At 38.8% G+C, this 15,144-nt stretch overlaps 1 protein-coding gene across 5 annotated transcripts in view; it reads right to left on the bottom strand.

Moving 5' to 3' along the window:
• The window catches only part of DNM3 (dynamin 3), a 707,825-nt gene that overhangs the window by 118,987 nt on the left and 573,694 nt on the right, over nt 1–15,144 (bottom strand). For all 5 annotated transcript variants that reach the window (XM_062192784.1, XM_062192786.1, XM_062192785.1 and 2 more), the window contains one exon: nt 6,147–6,258. In XM_062192784.1, the coding sequence (XP_062048768.1) occupies nt 6,147–6,258 (112 nt within the window). The remainder of the gene's footprint in view (nt 1–6,146; nt 6,259–15,144) is intronic.

Raw genomic sequence — 15,144 nt, 5'->3', positions numbered from 1 at the left:
TTTCATAGCAAACAGAAACTGAAAGAATTTGTTGCCACTCATCCTGCCCTGCAAAAGATGCTTAAAGATGTGTTACACACAGAAACACAGAAACATGGTCACCAATATGAAAGAAGGTAAAGGAAGGAAACCTCACAGCAAAAGATCACAGGAAGCTCAACTTCTCTTTGACATAGAATTAAAATCTGATGCTCTGTTAAAGCAATGTGTTAAAGTAATCTATTATGTTCTCTTGATGTCTGTTAAATTCTAATTGTTCAAAAACAGCTGAATTTTTATTAAGAGCTATGGGTTATTGAAATATGTGCTTATTTTCAAAGATTTGAATAGTCACCTGTAACAATGATCAAATTTGGTCTATATTATGTCATGATTTTAAGGAATCTTATTTCAACCAGATATTTTGGATTTTGAGTCTTCTTGGCATTCTTGACAGGCATTCAAAAAATCAAAGTTTCAAACAATCTGGTCTCTAAAATTTCCAGTAAATCCTGGACTTTGGTTTTTCCAGTTTGGGCCCAACTGAAAAAATTGAAGGACCTATGTCTCTCATCTTATAGAGACACTGACTAATCAGGCTATTTGGATTATATTAGAAGTACTGTCAAGATGTGACGTGGTACCAAGTTTTAAGTTTCTATAATGGAAAATGCTATTAATACAAATGTTTGAGAATTAAAAAGTCTAATGATCTTGTGTTACTAGACATGATAGTTATCTTAATGAGAAAGCCCCAGAGGCCTAAAGGGTTAAATACTTGTAAAATCCTACAGGTGCTTTGAAAAATACTGTGAAGTAAGCAAGTGCCTCTTGTTGGCTGATGAGTTTATAATTTTAAACATGGCGACAAAGTCTTTTGTCATCCACAGTTATATATGATTTGCTGCTCATAAAACTAAAGCGTTGTTGGTTCTGTGTTTAGCTGTCCTCCTATAGGTTCCTATGGACTTTTTCCAGCCACTTCTATTGTATTCAGTACTTTGGGATGGCTCTGTAAACAGATGAAGCCAATAATGTATTAACAGTACCAACTGAAAGTATGGTTAACTGAGGTTACTAAAAACAAAAAGCAATTCAAATCAATTGGCAATCTACAAAAAGAGTTAAAGATTTTAAAAGCTATTATTAAAATTGCTATATTGGTCTACTATGCTATGTTATATGTGTGTACATATTGTATGTCCACTTGGGGAAATTTTATTAAGAGTTTTATTTTAAATGGCTTATAGATAAGATTGTCCATAAATTTAAGCTGCTAAAATCAATCAAAGATACATTTTAATTTGTGGGACCTGAATCTCTGTATCATATGTTTTAAACTTGTTGGTAGAAAGAAACTAAAAACATTTTATATGGTTGTGCTTAAGTTTACTGGTTAAACAAACTACACCATGTTAGATATTTAAGAGGTGTTTTCAAATACATGATTCTTAAAATTTATAGAAGGCATTGGACCTTCTGGTAAATGTTTTCTTAAGTTGTTATCTAATGGTTGAAACGGTTTGCTAAGTATTCATGTGATATTGCTATTGTCAGCAAGTGATCTAGGACTTGCTCCCTCATTTCTCTATTCTAAGCCCAACTTGTTCTTTCATTTCTCTATTCTCTTCAAGGTAGGAAACTAATTCTATTATGAAGGAATCTGTAGGACACACAATTTAATCTTTAGACCTTATAAAAGAGATGGCTAACATTTTTCTGTAATAGCATAGCCAAAATAAGAACTTAAATAATAATCTCATCGCTAGATTCACTTCGCCATCAGCAAAGTATACAGTAAGCAGAAAAAACCTCCCTTTCAGACCAAAGGGAAAGAAAGTTTTAAAGTGAGAATATAATTTTCCTCATGGGCATTGTCTACCTTAGAAAAACTACTACAGAACATGCCTGCGACTATAGACTTGTAGTTCAGGCCACCGAAGATTAGAGATGGGACACGGGCACTCCCTTGACTTGCATCCTCTGGTCTGCTTTAACACAAACCAGGAGGAAAAGAAAGCTAGGCATCAGAAGCAATGGGTGGCAGGCCTATTAATGGCTGATCTGTACAGTGATCTGCCCTGAAGGAGCCCCAACAGGCCAGTCCACTGCAGTGGCTTTCAAAGTGGTAAGCCTGGGCTTCAGCAGAAGTCAGCTTGTGAAGAGCCCTGGCAGCTCTGCCAAGAGTTGGATCACTGGAAATGGACCTGCCCTGGAGTCGAAGGATGCCCAGGTCAGAGCCACAGATCTTATTGGCTCTAAGCTGAAAAGCCCTTCACTCAGCCCAACTTCCAAAGTGACCACTGCAGCTGAGGGGACGGCTAAATAGGGTCAGCAACATTCCAGGCAGAACTGTAAATTTCTTGTTAGAGATGCCACCTGCCTTTACCTGGCCAGCTCTCCTCCCAGGCCAGCCAAGTAATGAAAGTCAACAGAGTGCCTTCCCCCAGGAGGTTCACACCTCCCTTAGGATATACCCCATGTGAAGAGATAGGTAGGTCTGGGACTCTTAACTTACAAGGCCTAAAGCCCACCAGATTATTATCAAGCCCCTTCTGTCAGGTTCTATTTGCCTCTCAATCAGAAAACTTAATTGTAGCTTAGACAGCACCTTTCTTAGCTCCTCTAATAATGACTCTGTCCTTTGTTCTAGACCCTGTCTAACGTACTTGGGCCTCATTCCTGTGTAATCATAACCTCTACTCTACCACCAATGGCTCTACTCCCAACCTGTGTGTACTGATGGTCCTCTTCCCCACTTAATGCTGTATAATTGTTCAAACCTGGTAAATGCCACTCTTAGGATCATTGGTTACTATCCTCACTCTGTCTTTTATGACCTTGTCTAAATATGATCAGAGTCGGCAAACTTGGAAGGCTTCCATAGCCTTGGCAACTCATGATGACAGCCTAAGGTGGTTACTGGTGCCATAAACTAGAGAGTCAATTTGTTGGGTCAACAACAGGAGCCACTGTGCACTTGCTCCTCATGTGGGATCTCTGTCCTTAATGTGCTGTACATTGTGATTTAATGCTATAACTAGTACTCAAACAGTATATTTCACTTTGTGTTTCTATGTGGGTGCAAACTGTTGAAATCTTTATACTAAATTGATCTTCTGTATATAAAGAGAATTGAAAATGAATCTTGATGCAAATGGAAGGGGAGAGGGAGCGGGAGAGGGGAGGGTTGCGGGTGGGAGGGAAGTTATGGGGGGGGGAAGCCATTGTAATCCATAAGCTGTACACTGGAAATTTATATTCATTAAATAAAAGTTAACAATATATATATATATTTACTTGACTATTTTCTTGGTATAGAGCTATGGATATATGAAAATTCACATTTATAAAAACAGTTTAATAGGGAATCGGTAATTTGCCTTTTCATGAGAGTTTTTCCTTCATAAGAGATGCATTACATACTTTCTTAAAATAGGACATTTGCACTGGTGCATGCAAAATATGTCTAAACAAAATCATGATTTAATAAAATATTTTCACAGACAGTATAGTTTCATGTAAGGGAGATATACACACATATTGATATCTTATATAACAAAGCATATTTTAAGATAAAAAATAGCATAGAGTATTTATAATCTCTCCAGTTTATATTATAATAGCCACAGTATTTTAACCTTCTCCTAGTTGTTAAGGAAAGTAGCTTGTGATGAGAACCATAATCATTATCATCATACATTAAATAGGTACTTAGTCGAACCTGCTCTGCTTAATGCTTTGCCTGTATTATCTCATTGACTCCTATCAACTATCCTCTAAGGAACAGTTATCTTCATTTTAGAAACAAAAATTTTGAAATGTAAAAGGATGAAGTACCTACCAAGATCTCACAGCTTGTAACTGAGCCTCCAGAATCTGAATATAAGTAGTTTGACACTAGAGTCTGTCCATGAAATCACAAGCTCTACTACCTCTCATAATTCCCAGCTAGACTGAACTTTTAAAAATCTAAATCTCATCATGGCGTGAAATGGCTAGAGACTGGCTTCCCATCACACCTAGAATAAAATGACAAACCCTCATCACTTCCTTCAAAGCCTATATCATCTGGCTTCTGAGCACTCTGTTGGAGACCCTCGAGAACCTTTGTCTTCTCCCACCAAAGCCCAGTCAATTGGCCTCCTTGTTGCTCCCCAAGACACTGAGCTCGGTTGTGCACTTGTTCTCCCTCTTCAGGCTTCCATATCATTCACTCCCTCCTCTCCTTGAGGAACCTCCTCAAATGCCAACTCTTCAAGGGGGCCTTCTGTGATCACTTTTTCTAAAATAAAGCTTACCTGTCCCTCATTCTCACTGTCTGTCCATTTAACTTACAACAGAACTTCTCATGATCTTAATGCTATATGATTATAGTTGTTCACTCACTTGTTCAATGTCTGTTCCCTATTATTCACTTCTATATCATGAGTGCCTGGGATGGTCCCTGGCAAAAAGCATCTACTCAAAGTTTTTTTTTGTGGAATCAATGCATAAAAAATTAAGTACATGTGCATTTTAATACAGATTATTTGTGAAACTAAACACACCACCATCAATGGAGAGTAACAGGTAATGATAAGTATTGGAAGCAAAAGTAAAAATGGTCTTCCGATTCTTTAGTTGATTTGTTACATGTTGTCTTTAGAGTGGTATATACCCATGTAAATCTGTATGCACACAACAGGAGGAAAAATGAAAACTATTGATCATATAGAGATACTTCTGTACCTGGATATCACCAAGAAAGCATCTGATCTGACTTCCACTTGAAAGGCATAGGGCATGTTAGGGGAGATTTATTGTTTTGGGGACAAGCAGACAGGGTAGGATAGAATGGGGTTAAGAGGTCTACATATGAGCTGTGGCTTGCTTTGTGGCATACTGCTACTTGCAAGGCCTGAATCTCATATGGGCATCACTGTTTGTCCCAGCTGCTCCACCTCCAGTCCAGGTCCCTGCTAACTGCCTAGGAAAAGCAGTGGAGATGGCCCAAGTGTTTGGGTCCCTGCTACCAATGTGGGAGTTCTAGATGAAGCTCCTGGCACCTGGCTTCAGCCTGGTGCAGTCTTGGCTGTTGCAGCCTTCTGGGAAGTGAACCAGTTGATGAAGGATATTTTTGTCTCTCTGTCTATCCCTCTCCCTCTGCAACTCTTTCAAAATAAATATATAAATCTTTTTCTTTCCTTTCTTATCTTTTTTCTAGTGAGGTCTGAAATCTCCCACAGATATATTTCAATCGCTCCACATTGCACACATATGTCAGACTTTCTTTTGAAAACACTATCCCTATTTTGAGCCTAGGAAGGACCCGAATGGCACATGATTGGTCCCATAAGCCAATTAAGAGTTGATTAAGCAGCCCAGGGGCCAAGCTGAACTAAATCCCCAAGGCTTGGTCATGGTACTTTAGCTCTTAGGAGAAACCTGGATAGTACAAAGCTTCATAAGGAAGCAGCACGAAATCCACTCATCTGCAGTTGCTGTATCCGCATGTATACACATGTTGGTGTGACTCCTGAAGTTCAAATTCAGACTAGTCTGTGCAATATTACAATTTCCAAAGAACACAAAGAGAAGTCTGTTTATTAGCTTGAATGAGAAAAGTGTTTCCAAGACACTTGAAGTACATTAATAAAGTGGGAATAGTAGTAAAATATTTTTTGTTCTTTCACATTCACAATGACATTAAACAGAGTTTGGATACAGATGTAACTGTGAATACAAGTAATACAGACATAATGAAAGGAGGTAGATTTTCACCAAAATAAGTATATTTTTAAGAACATGAAATATTGGCATTATGATTAATGATATATGATTAGTATTAATTCCATGACAACTGTGGATTAGCATATAGAGGAAAATAAAAATTTAAAATAAAACTAAGAGGTTTCTCTGATCAGCGATCACACTATTATGTTTTGTGGCACAATAGGCCATTTTCTTTAATAAATACACTGGTTAACTTTTTAAAACAGAAATCCAATGGAGAAAAAGCATTGTAAAAAGCAATATGAAAAGAATAAATGAAATTTCAGTTAAACGTGTGGCAAACTAATGAAGTCAATAATAAAAAGTATCTCTAGCGAATAGTGTATAGAATTGATATGGTTTCCTAAAGATGGCTATGAATAATTTATAGATGAAAGATATATTCAACTTACTAAAGATTTATCAGGATAGACCCCAGCTCTCAGCAGCGATGCCTTCCAGCTGTCTACGTCCTCCTGCGAATCACATGCCAGCTCAAGGAAGCGGTAGTCTTTGTATACATTCCTGGAGGTAAAAGAAGAATCAGGCTGTTAGTTTTGCAACAAATTCAAAATGCTATAATTGACAGTCCAAATGGATAGTTCTCTGACAGTCTCTAGAAGAAGAAAAAACAAACTCATTGTATGTAAAAATAATTACCAAATTCCTACATGCATTACATATTTTTAAAATCCTTACATTAAATTACTTAGAGTTATCTGTACTGCTAAGCAATTAGAAAGGAAATGCAAAGTAAAGGAATTGAAGGAAATACAAATGCACTCAGTATGGTACACAGGGTGCCATTAGTTAATTAGTGGAAATTAATTGTGCTGTAGGGAAAGCATTTGTTATTGCTTAGTTAGTAACCACTTCAATTTTCTAAAACTTTTTACAAGACTGAAAAAATAGCCCATAAAACTTTAAAATTCATGGCAATAATCTTATAAACCTAAAAGACTGTTAGACTAAAAATAAAAATGTTCATTATATTGTGAAAAAGGAAGACTGACAACCATTGTTTAACAGGATGAGACGCCTCTGAAGTGCAAATTTGGAAACTAGATAAAAGTATAAAAATGGGAACTGATGGTGTGGCACAGCAGGTGAAGCAGGCACCTGGGACGCCCATAGTCCATATCAGAGTGCTAGTTCAAGTCCTGGCTGCTCCACTTCCAATGCAGCTTCTTGCTAATGATGAGAGAGCAGATGATGACCCAAGTACTTGCACTGCTACCACCTATGTGGGAGACTCAGAATGAGTTCCTGGCTCCTGGTTTCCATCTGGCCCAGCCCTGGCTGTTGCCGGATTTGGAAAGTGAACAAGTGGATGGAAGATCTCTTTCCCTCTGTCTCTGACTGTCTCTCTCACATTCTTTTGTTGTATGTATTTTTTACACAGTTGAGGCACATTCTGCTTCCCCTTTTACATTTCTTTAAGTTGTCCACCATTTTATCATTATCTCTCTCTTGGACTCTTATAACAGCCTCCTCATCTTTCTCCCAATATCTCATGGATTCTTTAAATTTGTTCTCTGCACTGAATCTTCATGATCTTCTGAAACTTTGAGTCATATATTTTACCCCTGGGATAAGACTCCGGTGGCTTATAACACCCTCCTACAGTGGCTCACAAAGACCTTGTGGCCCCCTCAGCCCCTTTTTTCTCGCTTTGCTCTTTCAGCACCAGCCAAGCTGGCTTTCTTTCAGTTCCTTGAGTGTATCCAATATGTTGTGCTTACTGCTAATGCCTTTGAATATGCTGCTCTGTCTAGAGCTTTCTTTTCATCTCTCCTTGTACAATTAATTCCTACTCTTCCTTGGGAACCTCAGCTCAGTCACTGTTTCCTCAGACTTCACTTCATGACACCCTGCCAGGTCAGCTTCTTCCATACATGTTTTTCACAATTCTTTTTACCTTTCCTCCGTAACACTTCTCACAGTTATGATTTCAGAATTTTGTGTTTACTTTTATTTTTTCTCCTCCCTCTCATGCTCCCTCCCTTCTCTCCCTCTCTCTCCTTCCTTCTCCCTCTCTCTGTCTTTCCTCCCTCCCTCCTTCTCTCCTTCTTTTCCTCATTCCTTTCCTCCTTCCTTTTTTTTCTTTCTAACTAGCCCATAAACCCCATGAGGACAAGGAATGTATCGTTTTTATTTTTCACCATTATATCCCTAGGGGATTCTGGGAAGATGATGGCTTCACTCAGCTCAAACACATCCTAGTTTCTGAAACAGGTAGACCTGAGGGCATGAGCAAGACAGCAGCCATGGCCCTTTGTTGCTCTGGGCTGGATAAGAATTTTGTGACCATAGCAAGAAAGCTCTAGGAGGAGACCATCATGAACCATATTCTTGGTGGCCCTGTCCCTCAGTGACTGCAGGACCCTTGAGTGTTCCTTGATCCTCTGACCTAAGGAGGGTTGGAGGGACTGAGTTATCTTTACCCTAATTAGATGAAGGGCTTGTTCCTGGTGCCTCCACAGGTAACTGGCAACTTGCCTATTACTGATCCGTAATGACTGAGATGCCTGCACCTTTCCATGGCTCATGGTATTTAAAACAGGCTTAGGGTTCAAAAAACATCAAGCGAATTTGTGGAGCATGCTCAAACTGAGGAAAGATTGAGAGGAGAGGAAACAATGGTAAACAAGAAAACTTGGAATATCCATAGAGTCAAGTTGAAATAAGTAATGAAGGGGGCAGGCATCTGGCACAGCAGTTAAGATACCTGCATCCTATACTGGAGTCTTGGGTTCAAGTCCCAGCTCTACTCCCAATTTCTAGATTCTTGTTAATGCATACAATGAGAGGCAAAAGGTGATGGCTCAGGAATCTGAGTCCCTGCCACTCAAGTGGGAGACCTGGATTGAGTTTCCAGCTCCTGGCTTCAGCCTAGCTTAGCCCCAGGGGTTGCAAGCATTTGGGGAGTGAATCAGTAAATGGAAGATCTCTGTCTATCTGTCTTTTTCTCTCCATCAGTCTTTCTGTGTTTCAAATAAATAAAATGAATAAAAACTTCAAAACGAATTAAATAATGAGGACTTAATACGGTGCAATATAAGGACTACCTATGGACTCAAAGTAAAAAAAGACATATCACAAGAGAAATTCTAACAGGTAAAAGTAAGGGGAGGGTGGGAGGAAGTACAAATGTTTGCTATGCCTCCTTTAGTGGGTGGAAGGGTGGAGAGTAGGGAATCAAAAGCACCTTAGAAGTCTCATATTGGGAAAACTGGGTAAGGGGAGAAGGAAGAACATCATGGAATAATAGAGATATGCATTAATGATAAATGCAAATAATAATGAATTAAAAAGTATAGTACATATTCCAAATCAATAGAATAAGCGGTTGGGATGGGTATTTGGCACAGCAATTAGGACACTGCTTGGGATGCCTGAATCTCATATTGGAGTGTCTGGGTTTGAGTCCTTGTTCTACTTCCAATTCCAGCTTCCTGCTGACGTTCATACCAGGAAGCAACAGGTGATGGTTCAATTATTTGAGTCCCTACCACCCATGTGGGGAGACCTGGACTGAGTATCAGGTTCCTGGCTTAGCTCAGCCTTGGATGTCACAGGCATTTGAGGAATGAACCAGTGGATGGAAGATTTCTCTCTCTCTCTCTCTCATTCAAATAAACAAAAATAAATCAATTCCAAAAAAAATAATATGGAAAACTGTTTCCTGAGCAATTTTTTTAAAAAATAGAATACGATAAATAAATTTAAAATAAAATGACAGGATAAAATCAAATATATTAACTATTAAATCACTGCAAATGAAATGAATTCTGCAAGTTGAGTCAGCTACTTTAGGTTAAAAAATTAAACTCAGGTATATATTATTTGCAAAAATAAAAATACAAAAAGGTATCAGACGAGCATGAAATGAAATTTAGAATGCATGGATGACAACATAAGAGCAGAAAAGACAGAATTTGAAAGTACAGAACAGGATAAGCAATAGGAAAACATTAAATAGGATAGACAGAAATATTAAACAATAATATAAAAATAATTTATGAAAATTGGAAAAACTAATTAACCTGTTTATATATCAAATAACATAGTAGATAAGTAAAAGTGAATGTTACTAAAAATATAAGACCAGGGACAAGTGTTTAGCCTGACGCTTAAGATGCTTGCCTCCCATGCTGGGGAGTTCTTGAGTTTGATTCCCAGCTCTAGCTCTTGAATCTAGCTTCCTGTTAATGTGCACTGTAGGAGACAGTGGTGATGGTTCCATTAATTGGGCTCCCAGCTTGCCACCCACGTGGGAGACCTGGATAGAATTCCTAGCTCTTGGCTGCAGTCTTAGCCACCTGCAGTCCATTGTGGACGATGGGGAAATGAATTAGTAGATGAGTAGTCTCTCTCTGTCCATCTACTCTCTCTCTCTCTGCCCTTCAGAAAAATAAATAAATTTAAAAATACAAGACTGGAGAGCGGCAAGATGGCTGAATAGGAAGGGAGCACACTGATAGTCCGGGAAGAGACAGTTTAATAAAAGTGGAGATACTGCAGGTTCACGGAGGAGTAGGGGAAGAAACAGCAGAGGAAACTCTTCCGGAACTAGTGATTCACAGTGCAACTGCGTGGAGAGTGTGGGAGCCCAAGTTCGGGACACCAGCGGCAGACTCAACACACCAGCGCTGGAACACGGGGTGAGCCGAACCTCAATAGCAGAAACACCAGCGGGAAAGCGGAAAGAGGAGACTAGAGGGGACGAGGCTTGAAAATCCATGGGGAAAAGTTCACCAGGCTAGCTAGAAAAGAGAGAGGGAAAAAAACAGAAGTGACCGATACGGACACGAGTTTCTCTCTCTCCATTCACCCCTCAAAGGCGAGCAAGACAAAGAGTAGGTGCCATTTTGGACATACGTCATAAGCAAGGCGACCTCAGGTCTGCACCGGCCCTGAGCCTAGCAGAAAAATCTGACTCTTGGGGGGTGAAATAACAAGCGATTAGGATATAACTTGGCAACCCAGTGGGAGACAGCAGGAGAATTGGAGCCCACACTGAGGGCAGCAGAGATTCCCTGTGTGGTCCTTGGGAAAGAGCTTCCGATCTCTGGCTCCTGTGGGTATATCATTCACCTGCTAACTACCTCCAATTACATTCAGCTGTGCGGAATTACTTCCCTTTTGAATCAAAAGAAAAAAAAAAGAATGAAAGAAAGAGAGATTTACCACGCCTAACCTGGGAGTATCACCTTTGGCACACCCTCAACCCTGAAGAACCAAACAGAGTTCTTTGGCCACACTCATCTCAAGCCTCAAAAGCTCCATTGAAAGCAGACAGTCCACTTAAACTAGAGCCATAGTATAACAAGAAAAAACACCACAGTGAAGAAACCAAATATCTCCAACATGCCAAACAACAAACGCAAAAACCGAGGTAACAAGAACAAGGAAGACACTATGACACCCCCAAATGAAAAAGACACCCCAATTCAAGATTATGAAGATGATGAGATAGAAGAAATGCAAGAAGCGGATCTCAAAAAATTGATAAGAACATTAAGAAGTTCTCAGAAACAAATTCTTGAACTACAGAAATCCTTAATGGACAAGATAGAAAATCTCTCTCGTGAAAATGAAATATTAAGGAGGAATAAAGATGAAATGAAACAACTAGTAGAACAACAAACTGTGATAGTGATGAGAAATCATAATGAAATGAAGAATTCAATAGATCAAATGACAAACACATTAGAGAGCCTTAAAAGCAGAATGGGCGAAGCAGAACAGAGAATATCAGACTTAGAAGACAGAGCACAGGAAAGGAAACAGGCAAATCAAAGAAAAGAGGAAATTAGAAATCTAAAAAATATTGTCAGACATCTACAGGATACTATTAAAAACCCAACATTCGGGTTCAAGGAGTTCCTGAAGGCATGGAGAGGGAGAAAGGATTAGAAGGCCTTTTCAGTGAGATACTAGTAGAAAATTTCCCAGGTTTGGAGAAGGACAGAGAATCTTAGTACAGGAAGCTTATAGAACCCCTAATAAACATGACCAAAAGAGATCCTCACCACGACATGTTGTAATCAAATTCACCACAGTGAAACATAAAGAAAAGATTCTAAAATGTGCGAGAGAGAAACGTCAGACCACTCTCAGAGGATCTCCAATTAGACTCACAGCAGACTTCTCATCAGAAACCCTACAAGCTAGAAGGGAATGGCGAGACATAGCCCAGGTACTAAGAGAGAAAAACTGCCAGCCCAGAATATTATATCCTGCAAAGCTTTCATTTGTGAATGAAGGTGAAATAAAGAATTTCCATAGCAACCAGAAATTGAAAGAATTTGTTGCCACTCGTCCTGCCCTGCAAAAGATGCTTAAAGATGTGTTACACACAGAAACACAGTCACCAATATGAAAGAAGGTAAAGGAAGGAAACCTCACAGCAAAAGATCACAGGAAGCTCAATTTCTCTTTGACATAGAATTAAAATCTGATGCTCTGTTAAAGCAATGTGTTAAAGTAATCTATTATGTTCTCTTGATGTCTGTTAAATTCTAATTGTTCAAAAACAGCTGAATTTTTATTAAGAGCTATGGGTTATTGAAATATGTGCTTATTTTCAAAGATTGGAATAATCACCTTGTAACAATGATCAAATTTGGTCTATATTATGTCATGATTTTAAGGAATCTTATTTCAACCAGATATTTTGGATTTTTACCTTCTTGGCATTTTTGATAGGCATTCAAAAAATCAAAGTTTCAAACAATCTGGTCTCTAAAATTTCCAGTAAATCCTGGACTTTGGTTTTTCCAGTTTGGGCCCAACTGAAAAAATCGAAGGACCTATGTCTCTCATCTTATAGAGACACCAACTAATCAGGCTATTTGGATTTTATTAGAAGTACTGTCAAGATGTGACGTGGTACTAAATTTTAAGTTTCTATAATGGAAAATGCTATTAATACAAATGTTTGAGAATTAAAAAGTCTAATGATCTTATGTTACTAGACATGATAGTTATCTTAATGAGAAAGCCCCAGAGGCCTAAAGGGTTAAATACTTGTAAAATCCTACAGGTGCTTTCAAAAATGCTGTGAAGTAAGCAAGTGCCTCTTGTTGGTAGATGAGTTTGTAATTTTAAACATGGCAACTTAAAGTCTTTTGTCATCCACAGTTATATATGATTTGCTGCTCATAAAACTAAAGTGTTGTTGGTTCTGTGTTTAGCTGTCCTCTTATAGGTTCCTATGGACTTTTTCCAGCCACTTCTATTGTATTCAGTACTTTGGGATGGCTCTGTAAACAGATGAAGCCAATAATGTATTAACAGTACCAACTGAGAGAAAGTATGGTTAACTGAGGTTACTAGAAACAAGAAGCAATTCAAATCAATTGGCAATCTACAAAAAGAGTTAAAGATTTTAAAAGCTATTATTAAAATTGCTATATTGGTCTACTATGCTATGTTATATGTGTGTACATATTGTGTGTCCACATGGGAAAATTTTATTAAGAATTTTATTTTAATTGGCTTATAGATAAGATTGGCCATAAATTTAAGCTGCTAAAACTAATCAAAGATACATTTTAATTCATGTGACCTGAATCTCTGCATTATATGTTTTATACTTGTTGGTAGAAAGAAACTAAAAACATTTTATATGGTTGTGCTTAAGTTTACTGGTTAAACAAACTACACCATGTTAGATATTTAAGAGGTGTTTCCAAATACATGATTCTTAAATTTATAGAAGGCATTGGACCTTCTGGTAAATGTTTTCTTAAGTTGTTATCTAATGGTTGAAACTGTTTGTTAAGTATTCATGCAATATTGCTATGTCAACAAGTGATCTAGGACTTACTCCCTCATTTCTCTATTCTAAGCCCAACTTGTTCTTTCATTTCTCTATTCTCCTCAAGGTAGGAAACTAATTCCATTATGAAGGAATCTGTAGGACACACAATTTAATCTTTAGACCTTATAAAAGAGATGGCTAACATTTTTCTGTAATAGCATAGCCAAAATAAGAACTTAAATAATAATCTCATAGCTAGATTTACTTCACCATCAGCAAAGTAAACAGTAAGTAGGAAAAACCTCCCTTTCAGACCAAAGGGATAGAAAGTTTTTAAGCGAGAATATAATTTTCCTCATGGGCATTGTCTGCCTTAGAAAAACTACTACAGAACATGCCTGTGACTACAGACTTGCAGTTCAGGCCACCGAAGATTAGAGATGGGACTTGAGCACTCCCTTGACTTGCATCCTCTGGTCTGCTTTAACACAAACCAGGAGGAAAAGAAAGCTAGGCATCAAAAGCAATGGGTGGCAGGCCTATTAATGGCTGATCTGTACAGTGATCTGCCCTGAAGGAGCCCCAACAGGCCAGTCCACTGCAGTGGCTTTCAATGTGGTAAGCCTGGGCTTCAGCAGAAGTCAGCTTGTGAAGAGCCCTGGCAGCTCTGCCAAGAGTTGGATCACTGGAAATGGACCTGTCCTGGAGTCGAAGGATGCCCAGGTCAGAGCCACAGATCTTATTGGCTCTAAGCTGAAAAGCCCTTCACTCAGCCCAACTTCCAAAGTGACCACTGCAGCTGAGGGGACGGCTAAATAGGGTCAGCAACATTGAGGGCAGAACTGTAAATTTCTTGTTAGAGATGCCCCCTGCCTTTACCTGGCCAGTTCTCCTCCCAGGCCAGCCAAGTAATGAAAGTCAACAGGGTGCCTTCCCCCAGGAGGTTCACACCTCCCTTAGGATGTACCCCATGTGAAGAGATAGATAGGTCTGGGACTCTTAACTTACAAGGCCTAAAGCCCACCAGATTATTATCAAGCCCCTTCTGTCAGGTTCTTTTTGCCTCTCAATCAGAAAACTTAATTGTAGCTTAGATAGCACCTTTCTTAGCTCCTCTAATAATGACTCTGTCCTTTGTTCTAGACCCTGTCTAACGTACTTGGGCCTCATTCCTGTGTAATCATAACCTCTACTCTACCTCCAATGGCTCTACTCCCAACCTGTGTGTACTGATGGTCCTCTTCCCCATTTAATGTTGTATAGTTGTTCAGACCTGGCTAATGCCACTCTTAGGATCATTGGTTACTATCCTCACTCTGTCTTTTATGACCTTGTCTAAATATGATCAGAGTCGGCAAACTTGGAAGGCTTCCATAGCCTTGGCAACTCATGACGACAGCCTAAGGTGGTTACTGGTGCCATAAACTAGAGTGTCAATTTGTTGGGTCAACAATAGGAGTCACTGTGCACTTGCTCCTCATGTGGGATCTCTGTCCTGAATGTGCTGTACATTTTGATTTAATGCTATAACTAGTACTCAAACAGTATGTTTCACTTTGTGTTTCTATGTGGGTGCAAACTGTTGAAATCTTTACTTAATATATACTAAATTGATCTTCCGTATATAAAGAGAGTTGAAAATG

Source organism: Lepus europaeus, chromosome 5, assembly GCF_033115175.1.
Source record: "Lepus europaeus isolate LE1 chromosome 5, mLepTim1.pri, whole genome shotgun sequence".
In the NCBI taxonomy this organism is placed as follows: domain Eukaryota; kingdom Metazoa; phylum Chordata; class Mammalia; order Lagomorpha; family Leporidae; genus Lepus; species Lepus europaeus.
Note: the sequence above shows the minus strand (reverse complement) of the source record. Positions and strands in the feature narration are given on the sequence as shown.